We start from the raw sequence: 16511 nt of genomic DNA on the forward strand, positions 1-16511 counted from the left end.
CGAAGCCTGCCGACCTCGATTGTCGAAATCTCCTAGCCGGGCTGCCTTATGTATTAAATAAGAAATTTTCAGTTAGCTAACAAACAAGCTCGCTTGTATGTTGTAAGCCTCCACCTCAAAGTGGTTAAACACCCTCCGGAATGGTATAGAGGATAAACTAGTCAAAAAGCGCACAAGCTTCAGTCAATATACCCTTTCACGGTCGACACAAACTCAATTTGTCTGGTTTGTCTCTCTGTTCACCCTTTCCGTGCGCTACACGACTGCGTCGGATTGGCTGAGCAGCAAAGTTTTGCTGTTTTGGCTATTGCAAAAGAATAAAAAATTGAGGATGCGTGTGCCCACTCCTAACCACAACTAAGGCAGCAACCAGGGTAACGACTTAGAAGTGATGTTCTGCCATAGTAAACTGAGCGACAGGCAAATTCTTGAGTCCTCTAGGATTTCTTTTGCTTCTCTTATTTATTAATATCTTTGCGTCCTGGTGTTTTGCAATTTTTTGGCAATTTTTTGCAGGCTGTGCTAAGCGAGGGGGTTTGTTGACTTTTCCTTGTTCCGACTGCTAGACGGCGAATTCGGAGTCCCAATGCAAAAAAGACCCGCAAAGCGAGGCCTCACTCGAGCCTAACAGAAATTTGTCTCTCTTCCTGGTATCGGGGTCCTGAAAGTGAAGTCGCCGCCGCCGTTGCGCGAGGCTAGAGGAAGCCAATCTACAGCCTTCTTTTCTGTCAACGCTTCAACTTTGCTGTCCCTATGCTCATTGCGTCACAACGACACTCGCCTACTGTCCGCAATAGATACTCTGTGAGCGCGAGCTTGTGTGTTGGTGTTGCGCAAGACTCGCATTAAGGAGTCCACTTACTCCTCCCATAACACTCTTTGTTCCCTCCTCGAAACTGAGACCCGCCTCCGGCCAGGGAACCTCTGGTCAATCTAGACATGACGCGTCTTCGAGAGCTACTCACGCAATTGCAACCTCTCGACCTCAATTATGGCCGACCTCTGGAGGCATTCACCGTGTTCCCCAAGCTACCACTTGAGCTCAAGAAGAAGATCTGGAAGTACTTGATAGATGAGCCGAGAATGATCAGACTGCATCAAGTGACATGGGAAGATGACAACCTGAGCAACCCTGTTATGATAAGTCAGCTTTATCCTCCCCGACATGTTTCTTGTTTCTTTTGCTCGGTGGGAGTGGCTAACTTTCATAATAGAAGGACTCCCCGTACCAGCTATACTCCACGTTTGTCGCCAAGCCAGGATCGAAGGACTCCCTCACTACGAGTTAATCCATCAAAACGGCTTGAATAAGGATGGTGAGGATGATCAACTTGAAGCAGCTCCAGCAAAAATGCTATACGTCAACTTCAAAGCGGACCAGTTCATCTTATACTCGGTTTCGAGCGATGTGGGGTTTATTGACAAGCTCAATTTCGACAAAACTGTTCTCAAGAAGATTCAACATCCAGCCGTCTACTGTTATGCTTGGAACCGCGGCATGTCAGATACTCAATCGGCGCTGCTTAGAGCAAGACTGTTGGCAAGCATATTCCACACCTACAAGGCGAAGGAGTTGACTGTGATTTATCACAGGGCATGGGCATTGTCAAGGATGGGAGATTCGCTCGCTAGACATCTGTTTCGTCGCACAGTTCTGGACAGTCTCCCCTCTCGATTTGAGATGCCTGCAGGAGAGAAATGGTGGTGGGGCTGTCCGCAGACGATCACAGACGACCTGAGCATGCCTCTCAATGTCTTGTGGGACGTTATCGACGATGATGATTTATCTCCATGGTACACGATGGGAGAAACTGCCGTGTCCCACGGGCAGTGATATTCGCTGGTAGGAAGTTTGAGAGTTAAGACGATATTGAGACAAGCTTCTTTTTGGGAGGGAAGTCACAAATGAAATCCTGAACTCGACAGCTGCAACTGCACTACGTGGCACATTTATGATGGGATGCATGGGATTATGCGTTTGAGTAGGGCGCAACCGATTTGAGGAGCGTTGAAGATGTTTTACGACGAACTCCCGTAGTGGAACGATAATCGAAAGCGTCAGAAGCAGCTTCAAGATTGATAAAAACGAGAAATTTGTTGCAGAAGCAAGGTTCATTTGAATTCAGAGAACCCCTTTCTACTCTCGGCAATTCTTTCCCTGTGGTTGTGAATGCATGACTTTGATTCGGAGAAACTTGAGTTCAACCACTTGGCTTTTTATTACAAACTTCCGGAGCAGAGACTCATGGCAGGCAAGTGTTGATTTCAAGGCTGCAGATGATGTACTAGTCAACATGGCTGTGGCCTCCTAACGGTCGGAATATGGCTCCCTATTTGGTCGGCAAGCTGATGCGCTTTTCTCCAATTTGGCCAAAATGGCACGCGACCCTTTCTCCGTAGCGTCACCACTTTAACCAGACGCATCAGAGTAATTCAGCCTTCGAGCCCCGCCGCCAAAACTCCTACACCTAAAATAGGTTCCTTTCTCAGTCACTTTATGATGCTTCCTTCGGCTGCGGGCCTCACTGCCCTTTGCGACCTCGGGAGCTATCCACGTCGTGACGCCAGTCTTTTCTTATGGGGCTGACGGAGAATTGAACGTGATGAATGTGGGAGAAAGAACTTGAGTGGCAACACTGAATATATGAGAGTGAAAATGGAAGGCAGCACCACGTTGGGAGCGTCCATTTAAGTTGTATGCATCACCTTCTTCCTCTCCCAATTTCCCGTATCCACCTCAACCCTCTCGCCTTTCCCTGCTCTCTTCTTCACACCAGCAACAATATCTATATCTTTCACTCCGTTACCGATTATCTCCCTTTCTGCTCTTTCGACTTCGTCCCCCAGTCTAGAAGAGCTTGCACAACTTGCACCTCGTCTCGACGAGTTTTTCTCCACGCCCCGGTTTTGCATATCTCACCGATCTTCCCCTCACCTGTACCTATGAAGGTGTGTTCGGCCTTTGCGATGGGTTCTTCGGTTCGAAAGGAATTCCAATGGAAGGGAAGATGAAGCTTGCGAAGAAGACATTCGTCAAGACCAATGCCAATACATGCCGAGGGTAATCTTCCTCTCACATTTTCAACCTGGCTCGACTGACCTGACTTCCAGATATTTCCCACCTCAAGTTGGTGATGACAATTTCAAAGAGTGATTTGAGCTTGGCAAGACCCCCAGTAAACCTCTGGCTCCTGTCCCAAGCGTGGAGTTCAACCTCGCAGAACCAAACGTCTTTCCTTCCTCCAAGCCGACCTCCAAGTTTGGCTGTGAGACCCTACACACCGAGCTTCAAGAACTCTCGGCCCGCCTTCTCCGCCTACTTGCCCTTTCCCTTGGGGAAAGCTTCTTCATTCTTTGATCACTATCCCACCGACTCGCTCAGCACTTTGAGACTGCTGCACTACCCACCGCCCCCCGCCTCTCGTCAACAAGAATTGATCTGTACACCCCGCACTGATTCCGATATTCTCACTCTTCTTCACCAAGATGAGACTGGTGGGCTCGAAGTTAGAGACAGCACCGGCGGATGGATCCCAGAACCTCATGTTCCTGACAGTGACGCCTGTCAATATTGGTGACTTGATGGCGAAGCTTAGTGGGAACAGATGGGTAGCCACTTTCCTCAGAGTCAGATCCTCGAAAAATTGGGTGCCGCACCAAAGGGGGGATACTTGGTTATATTCTTCTTTGAGCCCGGATTGAATTGTGTGGTGAAGAGTCTTGACGGTGGTAAGGTTGTCTATGGTGAGCATGTGCTGGAGAAGATGAAGGGATGGGTTGAGTTTAGGGATGTTGACGAAATACCTGGTATGATGAACGCTAAGAGAATGGAGGTGGAGGTGTATTGATTGAAGCACCCGGTCCAAGGCTCTAGAGACTTGACGATACCTCTTGGCGATCTCCTCTCGGAAGGCACAATTACTGTGCAACCTTTGAGGGTGCACGATCTCAAGTTGTGAGTTGCCCCTTGCGTTGCTCACCTAACGATGTGTTATCGATCGATGCGGTATCAATTCGCCCTTCATTTATAATCAAACGCGCGCTTGCTTGACTCGGTTTGTTTTTGCCAGATATTCATGCTCCTCATACCTGCCTCACCATATTTATGTGTTGTGGTGATGCGGTGATGCGGAAAAAGCTAGTTTGCCTTCCTCTGTAACCGTATTGCGTCGTGCGAGCACTGCGAACCTGGCCTTGTTTACCCTGGCCTTGGCTTTTGAAATGTGCTCGTTTCTATTTCATCAGTTTTCAAATTGCGATCCGTTGCAGGAGGCAACCTTTCCACCATGCTTGCCTCATTATACCTGGCAAGTGTGGCTGATGCGGTCAAAGGATCCTAACAAAACTGGAACAGTGCTTGAAGGAAAAAGGAAGGGACATCGAGTCAAGCTTCATGTTGCAAGGCCACCTCTTGAGCGTGCTTCTTTCTTGATCTGTAAAGTTGCCAGGGTGCTCAAATCACTGATACACGATATAACGTTCGACAGTAACTTCACATGCAAACAGAGTCAGCTCATGTCGCCAGGCTAATATTAGCTTCAAAGTTTTTCGGAGGCGCCCCTGAACCTTGTGATCCCGTGGGGGTTGTTCAATATGATGTGGTACAACCAGGGGTGGGGAGCAATCGTTCGAGCCAGTAACCTCGCTAAACTCTCAAATTAACCCCTCTGGTTGGCCAAGTTACGAAGAAGGCTGTGGCGCGATTGAGCCCGTTATCTGCAAGGCTACAAAGCTCCCAAGCCTACTTGGAGGGTCAATTGGAGAAAGTGCACCTTTCAAAGAGATCTTTCGGTCTCTCACTCAAGAAAACTCTTCACCTTATCGTGCAAAAGCAAAAGTCATGTAAGTAGACCATTTCGGAATGGAAAATCAAAAACAGCCCAGCTGACGACTTTCAAGCGTATGTTACGAAGCATTTGACCTCCACCTTGCTTCAATTTTACAACTCTGCTTCGATTCTACAGTCTTCGAAGCAGGAGGCAGGGAGATGGTGGGGGCATTCCAGAGCTATTTCCGATTTGTTTCAATTTACGATCGTAAATTAATGTTCGTGTGGCCAAGCTTATCGTTCGTGGGGTTGAGAGACTGTTTGCACGGGGCCAGAAACTCCAATCCCCTGCGCCGTCTGCGTGTGACATCGAGCCCGAGTATAAGGAAGAAGGCCTGACTCGGATTTTGACTTGGCTTACGGACTCTTTCGGCGCTTGCAAATGGTTCCGACGACTTGGAAAAAAACCCTTTAAAGGCGGGCCGCCTCAACCTTGTGTAACACAAAGCTGACTCGAGGTAAAAACCGCCTTTCTCGGATGATTGGCCAATCAGTACCTATGGAATCGTGTTCGGCCGGGAAAGACACATCACAATTTTGTCCAAGGGCTTTTGAAGGTGAGTGGTGGCCAGGGACAGCGGGGTTTCAGCCATTTCAGCCCTCTTGTTGTGGCGTTGCCCAAAAGGGGGTTACAAGAGGTCCGAGGGAGAACTTTGGCTGGCAAGCAGTGCAAACATGCCGGTAATTAAATACAAATTGACAAGCCTGTATCTGATCACCAGGGGAGCAAGATATTGGCGTCGCAGATAGAGTTCAAGAGGGCCCGGACTTTTTGCAAGTATGCATGATATTGGATGATCCTCCGCCCCCACCACGCCTGGATTCTCGTCACATTTCTTGCGCGATTTTGTCTCTCGTAGGCAAGCCACCGTTGCTTCTTCAAATTCCCAAACAATTTCCTCCGCTGAGTCCTTTTGGTCAAGGATCAGATGAGCCCGGTACAGTCGTGGGACTTCCAATGTGGCGTCCAAGCCAGCACTGGTGAATCTCTCGAAGTCGTTGGCACACACCGAGTCAAAGTCACCCATGCTTTGTGAATTATATGTCACGGTAGAGGAAGTCTTCTACCCCCCACACAGGTTTATATATCGCAGGTAGTCCTTTCATGTTTGCTGGAGTCCATTCTACAACGAGGTTGTGGAAGACTCATCAGTTTCCAAGTCCTTCATACTTTCCGAGGCGTCAAAATACGTCAGCAAGTTCCCTTGACCACTGATCAGCCACCGGTCACTATAGTCCTGCATTCCATTATCCATTACCATCCACTTCAATGAAGGAGCTGGATCGAGACTTGGAAAATCAACAAAGCCCCAGAAAATAGTAAGCCCCGCCATCTACAACTGTTCAGGCAGACTTATACTAATATTTTCCCTTTAGATATTCGACTTCAGGTTCTTCAGAATCTCATCCTGTGACTTTCAACCCACATCCAAAGTCTCTCTTACGGCAAATCCGGCAAGCACTTCTCCTATTGCTGCTGCCAGACTTCCTGAGATGGATGCCCAACTAGATCTAGCTCGTTCCGAAGCCGGCAGGTCCACCAATGCAGCCGAAAACGGCTCTGCTGCCACCAGTAGCGAGCGTCAACCAGCTCCAGAGCCTGGCAAGAAGACTCAAGCCGCACCTCAGCTGCATAAATGGGTCTATCAGACAGCTCAAGCGGACCTCACACTTGCGGAGAATTTGGAGAAGTCTAAGTGGGAAGAGGGGTTGCAAGTGTGCGGGGAAAAAACGGGGGAATAATTGTGTAGGGAACAAGTGCAGGATTAGAGGGCTTGGGACTGACTGATTGGCTTCTGGTTTCTGTTTTTTCAACATTTAATGTTAATTGTCCTTGGTTTATATGCAGAAGAAAAGGGGTCGTTCTGCTTTTGATCTTTCTAGATGGTGTCTATTCAGTGGAAGTTCTCTCCGATATGTTTATAAGAAGATTTTTGTTGCATTAGGGAATTGGGTCATTTAGGGATATATGGTGAAAAAGACGAATACGGTCTAGTCGTGAGGATTATACAAAAAGCACTAGAAAAATATATTTCCGTTGCGGACTTATCCAGAGTTATCTGTAGAAGCTAAAAATCCCTGGCTGTTCGAATTTTCATTTATGAGATAGCTCCTTGGAGATAGGTTTCAATTGACTTCTAGAGCACTGGCTCCCGAAGGCTACCTCGAAGTTTGAGAAAAAGGACCGGAGCCCTCTCCATAACTCTGAAATTAATCCGGATTGTTCTTTCATTGGTTAGGAACATTAGTTGAGATGCTTGACGTTCAGAAACACATGGGACAGCCATTCCACACCGAGTATGCAACAATCTGACTGACAAGAAACTTGATAGGCATTGCCGCTGACTTCTGTCGTACTCTGGATATCAGTCCAGAAAAATTTCGAGTTGGGGGGGGGGGACGATGCCTTCGGCTTGCAGCAGCCCCCTGTCTATCACCCTGCACGTCGTTAGAACAGGATTAGCGCCCAGTAATCTGGACTTCAGGATTGGCTATACACAAGGTGGCAGAGCAAAACAGGATTAGCGCGTGCCTTCTGACAGGCTGCCCATTGGGTACTCAATCACAGCCCCTGGTCCTCCCATATATGGTCATCCCGAGCAGCCGCACATTCTCTTCATTCGCAGGAAGTGATATCAGAATGAGAGAGTAATTGGGCAGACCTGAGTGCGGCGTCTTGAAGATGTTGTCTGCCTGGTTGTAAACCTGGTTCGGTTGGGTTCAGTCAGTGAAAGCTGGTGCACTTAAGGCCGGAGGCCCCCCACCAGCTCAATTTCCGTCCCCTCATCTCCTCTTCTCTGACAATTCCTTCTAACTTCAGATATTTCAACACTCGACCTCTGCTATTAATTAAGTTGTTCAACCAGTCAATTATACCTCTTTGAAAGTCTGTCAATCTCAAGATCTTCATCCATCTATGATGGCGAGGAGACATTTCAAGCCTCGAGCAATTGGTACGAAGAACAATAAGCGGTATTGAGCCCGTACGACTGTGAAACAGATATAACAACGCAACTGACACTTTCCAGCAACAAGTCATTGCGATCCACGGCTCATGTTGGCAATGACCGTCAGGCGGATCAGGGGCAAAGGCTAGAGCAAGCTTCGAAACCGATAAAAGCTGCCAACATTACAACCACTTGTCAAGAAAACGATCCAAAAGATCATCGAAAAATTGTCCTCGACGATAGGGCGAGCAGCGATTGGTCACAGAACCAATATCGAGCTTCTGCAACTGAAGGAAAGGAAGTTGATGCAGGAAAGCTGTCCAAAGTTGTCCCCTATCAGCTTCAGCAGTGGATGTTTGAGACTTCGAATCCAAACATCACCCTTGCTGAGAGGCTCGAGAAGTCTAAATGGAATTGTGGGGATGCAGTTACTGAGAAATGCTTGAATATGGAAGAAAGTTGTGGGAGTTGGGGACGGAAGCCATATGACTGGATTCTCTTTGATGAATAATGGGTGATACACGGAGTAGATGAAATCAAATACCATTCTTAAGCAATTTATAACTATTGATGTTCTATACGCCTCCTGAAACATTTCAGAAGTTCCTGTCTGCCTAGAAGGCCCCGAATGCACACTACGCCCAACGTCGGGCGGTCTGGGGACTTGCAAGGTGCATCAGTCCTCATTGTGAGGCCTAGCGATATTCTTATTCCTTCATTGCTTCTTAGATCGCACTATCTTGCTGTCCGACGACGCATTAAAAATCATGGTTATTGTTGAAGTTCAGGGCAAGCGAGAGGAAAAGGGGAGGCAGTGAGGAGGAGACACTAAACTCAAAGCGGGCAGCGGCTGCAAAATGACCAGGGTCGGCATTTTTGTCACGGAACTCCGAACTGCTTCAGTTCTCAACTTCCATTATTAATCAATCGAAGGGTAAGATTTGATTTGCAATCGAGTTCTGATCCACTGAGATAATGGCTCATTTTACGGCGGTGTTGTTGAGCCATCAATTGTATACATAAAACCAGCCACAGGTTTTCTGGGTTCTGGTTCAGCTCCGAGCACCATTTTCTCATTCAACGTCGCTCCACTCCTCATCGCCAGCTCGAGTTACAACACCCCAAAGACATCATTTTAAAACGGAAAACATGGTCCTCTTCCAAATCCTTCGCTTTGCCCTCCCCCAATCTTCCGCCATCTCCGCCCCCGCATTTCTCAAACTCCGCGAGTTCGTCAGGTCACATGGGCAAGCTGAAGATCAATACTTTGACCACATTTTATCGGATCCTCAATTGCGGAAACAGAGTGATGAGATGTGTTGGGTTATCCGTTAGCTCCCCCAAGACAATCTTGAACCCTCTGAGCCAAAACTGATTTCAATCGATTACAGAGTGGCCCAATGGCTCTGATCTCCGCACGAATGCTTCGTTCAGAAGCAAGTTGAACGAAGCCACTCAAGACAATTACACAAAATCTCTGCTGTTCGAGTACAATGAATCTCAAACGGCGGAATTGAAGAAGGGATTAGAAGCGCCTGTCACTGAATTTGTGTGTCCCTTCTTCTTACCACTCCTGGTACAATGGAAAAGCGGCTAACTTAAAGACTTGGGTAGGCAATCATTAATCTCTCGCCCACTGCACCTCTCCAGGATGCAGGCTTGCAACGTTCTATGCACAAAACGTACACTGATTGCTATTTCGCAGGAGGTTTCAGCGGAGGGAACTGGGCTTACAGCTTAAATACGAATGATGTCGATGAGCTCCTGAGGGAAAACACGGGTGAAAAGGCAATTCCGGCAGAAGGGAGGAGGTTGGCGGTATATCCTCTCGGATGGGAGAGCAAAGAAGTACGTCTCTTTTCCATCCCCCAGAATGATGGCTCTAACAGTTACTAGCATCACACGGCTTATTCTTGTTCTCCTCTTTTTGATGAGGAGATACTGAAGTTGGCACCTTGGTTTGGGCCGGGGACGGGAGCGTGGTGGGTGACTTTGGAAAAGCATAGAAACAACCAATTGCCAATTGCCAATCCCTCTAGCATCGAATTGCTTGGAGGTTGAATTTTAATGTCCAATCTCGTCAGTCCCTCACGCTTACTGCTCCATGGTGACAGCCAATCCCTTCCAAAACGCACACCGCCGCCTCTGATCCGCCGGAATTTTCTCCATAACCGTCCCGTTAGTCTGCAAGAGAATCCTCCTCCCCCCATCCTTCCCATGCCCAAAACTCTCCCAATGCGGCGCGCTGCCATCCTTATACCGATTCGGCGTCAGCTCCCTCACAAAGCTAATCCAATACGACATCACTATTGGAATTATCTCTGCATTATAAGTAGCATAACTTGAGAGGATGTTATTGTTCGCATATCCGAGACCGAAGATCGCGGGAGACTCAAAGGTGTGTGGGACACCAAGACCAGAGGCGACGTTATTGGCTTGCAGGACGTTGTATCGGTAGTTCCAGACTTTGGAGCCGGAGAGGGCATTGGCGAAGGTGTGGGTGATGAAGTTTCCGGGGCAGGTGAAGGTTGCCTCGCCATAGGCTGCCGAGGCGGATGGAAAGTAAGCGGCATGCTTTGGGAGTGGTGACACGAGGGGGTATTCTTTATTTATTGCATCTGTGTCTGCTGTTGTCAGGTGGGGATAATTGTTCTGCATGAAGGTTGCGACATCTGCTGGAGATGACGCGTTGACTGCGAAAATTGAACCTTCATCTGTGTCGTCTTGAAGAGGTCACTATCAGAACTGTTTTTAATAGCCAAAGGGAGGCGTTTGGCCTTACCTCCAAATATGATTGGGACTTTTACGAACTTCCCCTGTTCAATTAAGCGATAAGGATAGTCTTGAATGAAGTCGCCATCAATGGTTGGTGTCCAGTAAAAATTTGGTGCCGAGTTGCTGCCAGGATAAGGGCTCGGGATATTTGCAGCTTGCAAAACAATTGTATCTTTTGACCTCAGACATTGAAGTTGATCAGTTGTTCCAGAACATCCTGTCGCATTCGCATATCTCTCAAATTGCCATTCGAGTTCTGAAACTTGCGGCTGTGTTGGGAAGAAGACCGACTCGCCAATTCCACCGACGAACAAACCGTCGTCACGTCCACCGCTAATGTATATTAGAACAGCTGCCTAAGATTGGATTCAATCAGACTCACTATGCTGTAAGATGCAATGCCACTGAACCTGCACCGGCTGAAGCTCCATGGATTACCACATGCTCTGGATCGCCTCCGAACTATCAGGAAAGTCAGCCGCTAAGCTCATTTACAATTTGGGAGTCCCTACCTCTGAGATATACTTCTGAACCCATTGCAGAGCAAATCGTTCATCAAGCAGACCGGCATTCAAATTTCCATTACTTCTGACTTTCTCGCTGGCCAAGAATCCCCAAGCTCCAACCCGATAATTGAAATTAACAAAGACAATATTCTGGCCGGAATTCTGTACTACAGTGGAGCCATTATAATTCGCATTCGAGTTCGATATATAGCCTCCACCTTGGATATAGACCCACACAGGAAGGTTCGAGTCGGCAGTCGCTGAAGCAGGCCCCCATACATTGATAAAAAGACAATCCTCGGCCTGGGTCCTTGACGGAAGTTTGGTACTAATACTAAGGCAAATAGGTTGAAACTGTACGACCATTAGCGGGTAGCCAGCAAGGGCAAGAAATAGCCATTTACTGCTGTAGCATTTTGCAGGCTAGTGGTTGTTAGAGGCTCTGCGGGTGCCCTGAATCTCAAGTTACCGACTGGTGGGGAGGCATATCGCATCCCAAGATATTGGTTGACACCTGAATCTAGTCTTATGCCTTGGTATTTGGAGTACCCAAGGTCAACAACTGGCTGACCAGATGTGTCGAGTTGTGAAGCTGGCAAGCTATTAACATTATTAACTAGCAAAACTATGGACACAGCCCATTCAAGGAATATAACTGAGAGCATATCGAAGGGGAAAGTAGAAACGCGGGCGAAGTGCGAGTAGAGAGAAGACGCGAGAGTGAACATGAACCTCTTCCTGGTGTTCGGCTAATTGTGCCTTAAATAATCGTCCGGACTACCGGTTGTCGGCCATGACGGACGAAACTTCTCGGTGTAGTACTACACGAGAGGAACAAATTCGCTCCAATGATTGTAAGTGGGAATGCGGTTCTTTTATCTGCGCCTGCAGTAGAGCCTCTCTCATCCTTTATTTGACAACACTGGTGACATAGCGGGGTAAAGTTGGACTTAGCTCAACGAACTTTTGCGCGGGGTACCCGTTCGTACCTTCCACTAGTTCCACTGGTGGTTCGTGAAAGCGACCTGGCCAAGTATTTCACATAGTAATTTGTGTAGGAGGTACTTCTAGCTAGCGGGTCTGTGCTGGTCTGCTACAAATTTAGCGAGGAACACCAATTTTGGGGGGTTGGCCAGGTCGCTAGTGTGGCCAGGTCGCTTTCACGAACCACCAGTGGAAACTAGTGGAAGGTACGAACGGGTATGTCGATCATTTTCCGTGTGAGGACAGGGACTTATGGGAAGAGGAAGGGAAGAGAAATGATAACACCAGTAATACAAAGAGCATCTCTTGTAAGAAGATGAGCGCATTACATCTCCTATAAGCTTGAACGGAGCTGTCTGCGGCACAATGGCGCAGGGAGATCGGGTATTCGGCATCGAGCCTGGATCTTTAGATTTGTTGACGCAATTTGCCGAAGCGAATGAGAAATGTTTGGGTAATTGGCATGAGACTGAAGAGTTCTGTGGTAATTATTCCTGAATTCAGGAGGTTGGGGGAAGGAGGTCCGATTCTTAGACCCACTTTTTTTTTTTAGCACGTCTTCCAATCCTACAGTAACTTAACGCAGCCCCACGTTTTCTTCCTTCAATATCATCAACGACATCGACACCAGCGTTACGGTCTTATTCAACATCAATCCGGATGGGAACATCACATACCTTTCGCAGATATTCAGACTGATATGGCTATCAGCTGGATCGTCAATGTCGTGTCTCTCGTGCGAGTTCCGTTTGGAGGATGCTTAATTCGACGGCAGATTTTCCGGCCCATTAAAGATAAATCGACCGATACGCTCCCTGGCCTTTTTCTTCCACAACAGCTGGGCGAAATGGTGATGGTGTCTGTTGGCTGCCTCATTGCCATGGCCATTGATTCACCCTGGATCTCCTCTGATGATCGGCGGCAGCTCGGCTGATTGATACAACTTGGATTGCGAATTTAAATTTGGAGTCCGCCGAAGCCACCGGCCACACTGGCGGGTCGAAACAAAGAGGCGCGGATAAGGCAACGGTTTCTCCTGTCGTCACGCTGTCAGCGGACCCGAGCACGCGGATATGTTGTTTGCATTTGGCAGCGCCATCGGCCCAATAAATTTTCCCAAAACGTGGATCACCCACATCGAAATCCAGAACCGTCAGTCCAGTCACGCAAAGGCAGACTTCTCCTTTAGCTCAGAAAAAAAAGCATCAGACACGGTTCTCCATAATGTCCATTCCCTCCCGGAGCAAATACAATCAGAAACGTCAGACTGACAGTGTATCGTTCATTAGCAGGCGGGCCAGTCGAGTGACTGCAGTGTGCTGAGCTTTTGATATCAAACTTGCAGTGTCTCTGAAGATCCCATGTTGGTTCGCACAAGGCTGGACAATGGCCTCCTGGATTTTGTTGAAGAAAACAGAAATGGGGAGGAGGGGGACGTGATTCTACCGGTTCTGGTGGTTCGCATTTTAGCGAACCCACACAGGCTCATTGCCTTGTTCAACCGAGGGAGCGCCTTGGGACTTGATTTTTGATGTCACGCGGGGGCTCGAGTGTGGGATCGCGGGCAAAATCCCAAGAAAAAAGAAGGGGGAATGGGAGTTCAGCCCTCAAAGTGGTTCGCCCAAAAAGCGCACCCGTCCTGGTGCCGATGCCTCAATCCAACCGAGAGGCAGCCATGCAAGGCTGATAAACAGCCTCGCTTCTCGAGTGAGAAACTACCAGCAAAGTGTGGGATGTGCCTTCAGTTACAACGTGTTTTTGCATTTTCCCCGTTTCCGAACTGGACGCCTTGTACCATTTCGGCACATATGCTGCATACGTGGAGTTATGTTATCTCATCACCAACTGACACCGAGAATGCCGCTCCTGCAAAGATATAAAGGATCGACCTTCCTCCCTTCTATTTTCCCTGGCCTTCTGTGTTGCCAATCGAGTCCGCAAATGAATAACCCATTTTGCCATAGTTTGTGATCTTCAAATTCCACCTACCCCATCCCCCGAGTATATTTAACGGAGTACGCCGGTCCGTCACCAACCTGGCACACACCAGTGGAACCACCAAGCCCACCACAATGCCTAAATGCAAGATCGATCCCAAGAAAATTTCCAAGAAGTCTAAAAAAGGGTCAGGAATGATAATTGTTGTTGGTTTCGTCTTACGCAAACTGATTCGTCTAAATGCAGTGCCTCTTCGATTTCTATTATCTTGACCCAGCCTGCCGACAACTTTGTGGCACATGATGCTCAACAATACCCACTTGAGATCCCTCGAGACAATGATTCGTATCGAATGCACGAAGAAACCCACCCAAAAGATTTGCGTCTTCCTGATGTCGCCGAAGCCAGACTAACCATTTCGGGATCTGGGCTCACAGATGAGCTTCCGTACCTTCATTACGCAGTTCACTCCAAGAAAGAGGCCACGAGCACGATTGCCAACTTTCAACAGGGATTTGACAACGAGTTGTGGCAGCTTCTCCTTCCTCCGTCCGTGGTTTCCCAAATCGAAGATACTCATTTGCTTAGCGATCGATTCAACGATGGAACTTCCGTTGCCAACCAATCTCTACTTCAGCGGTGGGTCTACGAAACCTCCAACGCGAATATCACATTCGCCGAGAGATTGGAAAAGACGAATTGGGAAGGGTCAAGAATGGAGAGATTGTAATATGGTGAGATCTAAATACCTTGAATCCTCCCAGAAACAACTAATGATTGATATCCCAGGGGGTTTAAAAGTTTGCTTACCCTGCTGTTTATGCACCTTTGATGGATCATTGCTCCTCAAGTCAGACGCCCATGACAAGGAGGCTATGCTTAGTGTACAGTATCTCAAGTGAGACGTTCAATGGGTTTAAAATGCATCCTTTCAAAGTTGCTCTTAATTTGCTCCTCGCAGATTAATCTCATGCATGCTTTGATTGGACCCGTGCTTGTTTCTGAGCGTATGGCTTTACTGACATCTTTGAACTTGAGTTGGTCAAGGAATCCAATGGCCCCCCAAAATTTACTAAAAGTTGTCGATAGAGATGTATATAACCAACGATAATGAACCGAGCAGAAATAGCACCGAGTCATCTTCATAGGTGCTGGCAGGTATTCACTGCGCATTCTGCCAGGGATGCTTCGCATGCGAGAATGACTCACGACTTAAGAACCAGTGGGATATAATTTGGCCCCCACTCGGGCCTCACTCGGGACGATTCACCTGGACGGGTCCTGCGGTGCAGCTTCGGGAAATCCCGAAATTTATGCTCGGGCCGAAGGTGGGGCCAACTTGTCTCAAGATTCAAAGCATTGCTACCGGTAGTGTGTAGGATGAAAAGAAAACCCCCCCTGCCTGCAATGTGTTTCCAGCACATTCGCCCCACAAAGCCTTGAATTCCAGCTGTCTTATTCGTTAGTACCCCTTGTTACGGCGTCTGTGGATCCAGACAGGACATGGGATCTTTTTTTTTACCCAAGTCGCCAAGTAGCAAGCAATATTGGCAGTCCATGCGGGACAGCATGTCAACGACGGCCGACGCTTATGGCGGTTGTTGATGCAATTAGTTCAGTTCTGTCAACCACAAAGTAAGTATTGAACTCTCCGTGCGGCATTCTCCGTTGAAGATCACCGTCATGTATTCGCCATCCCGGAATTCCAGTCATTGAGGACGCACAATACAGATCCTAGGCCCCGGCCTTGTGAACGAAGCATTCCCTCCTCACCTTGTTTGCAAGGTTGACTTCTTTGCAATGGAAATGAATATACGTTTCCAGGTGATTCCTAATTTTTAGATTCAATACCGACAACAATCGCTCCATTCTATTTTGAGGAGCCTGCATGGCATTGCCAACCCGCTTCGTAAATTGGAGCTCCACAGACGACCGATAACCGGCTCCCCTGACTTAGTCTGGGGAATACAAGTAGCCCAGTTCGCGGGGTGATCCAGCACCTATGCAGTGGTTGGTGGACGGCTGCAAAGATCGATCAGTGGCTGGCGCTAGTTCCAATCTTCTGGGTATGGTGCATTAGTGCAAGCTGAGATCGTGTCGTGGGGGAGAGATTTCAGTCACCAAGCTCGGGAATACAACGTATCAGATCCACGTCCTATCCACATCCTATCCGCGGTATTGACGATTATTGGCTTTTCCGGGAACATATTTCTTGCTTGTTGTATATGCCTCAATGCCCTTTCATCAATCGAATCGATCAGTGCGGTTCAAATTTGTCATCCGGGCCAGGCCGAATATGCCCACACCTCTTCATTCCTGCAGCCGTTTGCAAAGGCCACGTAAGCACTCTTCTCATGCACGGCTTTGATCAATTTCTTTCAGTCGCAGTTAAATCACCATTTTTGGCCAATTCCAGCACCATGGCATAAAAGCAGACGGTCCCATGTCTCGAGTTCCCCTTTAGTTTCATGCGTCGCATACTGTAGGGATCAACCTAGAGCAAGCTCAGAGGAGGATTGACTTGGGTGGTCT

At 48.1% G+C, this 16511-nt stretch overlaps 7 protein-coding genes across 7 annotated transcripts; 5 read left to right on the forward strand and 2 right to left on the reverse strand.

Moving 5' to 3' along the window:
- Window positions 1-939: 939 nt before the first annotated feature.
- On the forward strand, window positions 940-1834 carry K444DRAFT_637721 (uncharacterized protein; the record flags this gene model as incomplete). Its single annotated transcript, XM_024884161.1, has 2 exons — window positions 940-1144; window positions 1215-1834. 2 exons carry the CDS (start codon window positions 940-942, stop codon window positions 1832-1834), a joined length of 825 nt encoding a protein of 274 aa, XP_024727248.1.
- A 1276-nt stretch (window positions 1835-3110) lies between these two features.
- On the forward strand, window positions 3111-4040 carry K444DRAFT_621722 (uncharacterized protein). Its single transcript, XM_024881959.1, has one exon. It carries the CDS (start codon window positions 3135-3137, stop codon window positions 3576-3578), a length of 444 nt encoding a protein of 147 aa, XP_024727249.1. The 5' UTR covers window positions 3111-3134; the 3' UTR covers window positions 3579-4040.
- Window positions 4041-5457: 1417 nt separating this feature from the next.
- Window positions 5458-5856, reverse strand: K444DRAFT_637723 (uncharacterized protein; the record flags this gene model as incomplete). The annotated part of the gene is made up of 1 exon (XM_024884162.1): window positions 5458-5856. The coding sequence occupies one exon, from the start codon at window positions 5854-5856 to the stop codon at window positions 5458-5460; it is 399 nt and encodes a 132-aa protein (XP_024727250.1).
- A 1892-nt stretch (window positions 5857-7748) lies between these two features.
- On the forward strand, window positions 7749-8301 carry K444DRAFT_670091 (uncharacterized protein; the record flags this gene model as incomplete). Its single annotated transcript, XM_024887586.1, has 2 exons — window positions 7749-7782; window positions 7830-8301. The coding sequence occupies 2 exons, from the start codon at window positions 7749-7751 to the stop codon at window positions 8285-8287; spliced, it is 492 nt and encodes a 163-aa protein (XP_024727251.1). The 3' UTR covers window positions 8288-8301.
- A 624-nt stretch (window positions 8302-8925) lies between these two features.
- On the forward strand, window positions 8926-9837 carry K444DRAFT_648288 (uncharacterized protein; the record flags this gene model as incomplete). The annotated part of the gene is made up of 4 exons (XM_024885444.1): window positions 8926-9106; window positions 9168-9325; window positions 9391-9624; window positions 9673-9837. The coding sequence occupies 4 exons, from the start codon at window positions 8926-8928 to the stop codon at window positions 9835-9837; spliced, it is 738 nt and encodes a 245-aa protein (XP_024727252.1).
- A 33-nt stretch (window positions 9838-9870) lies between these two features.
- On the reverse strand, window positions 9871-11722 carry K444DRAFT_637726 (triacylglycerol lipase-like protein; the record flags this gene model as incomplete). The annotated part of the gene is made up of 5 exons (XM_024884163.1): window positions 9871-10499; window positions 10559-10884; window positions 10934-11013; window positions 11064-11411; window positions 11462-11722. The coding sequence occupies 5 exons, from the start codon at window positions 11720-11722 to the stop codon at window positions 9871-9873; spliced, it is 1644 nt and encodes a 547-aa protein (XP_024727253.1).
- Window positions 11723-14017: 2295 nt separating this feature from the next.
- Window positions 14018-14819, forward strand: K444DRAFT_266327 (uncharacterized protein). The gene is made up of 3 exons (XM_024871440.1): window positions 14018-14166; window positions 14226-14713; window positions 14769-14819. The coding sequence occupies exons 1-2, from the start codon at window positions 14114-14116 to the stop codon at window positions 14707-14709; spliced, it is 537 nt and encodes a 178-aa protein (XP_024727254.1). The 5' UTR covers window positions 14018-14113; the 3' UTR covers window positions 14710-14713; window positions 14769-14819.
- The last annotated feature ends 1692 nt before the right edge of the window (window positions 14820-16511 follow it).

This window comes from Hyaloscypha bicolor, assembly GCF_002865645.1.
Source record: "Hyaloscypha bicolor E unplaced genomic scaffold K444scaffold_183, whole genome shotgun sequence".
NCBI classification, from domain to species: Eukaryota; Fungi; Ascomycota; class Leotiomycetes; order Helotiales; family Hyaloscyphaceae; genus Hyaloscypha; species Hyaloscypha bicolor.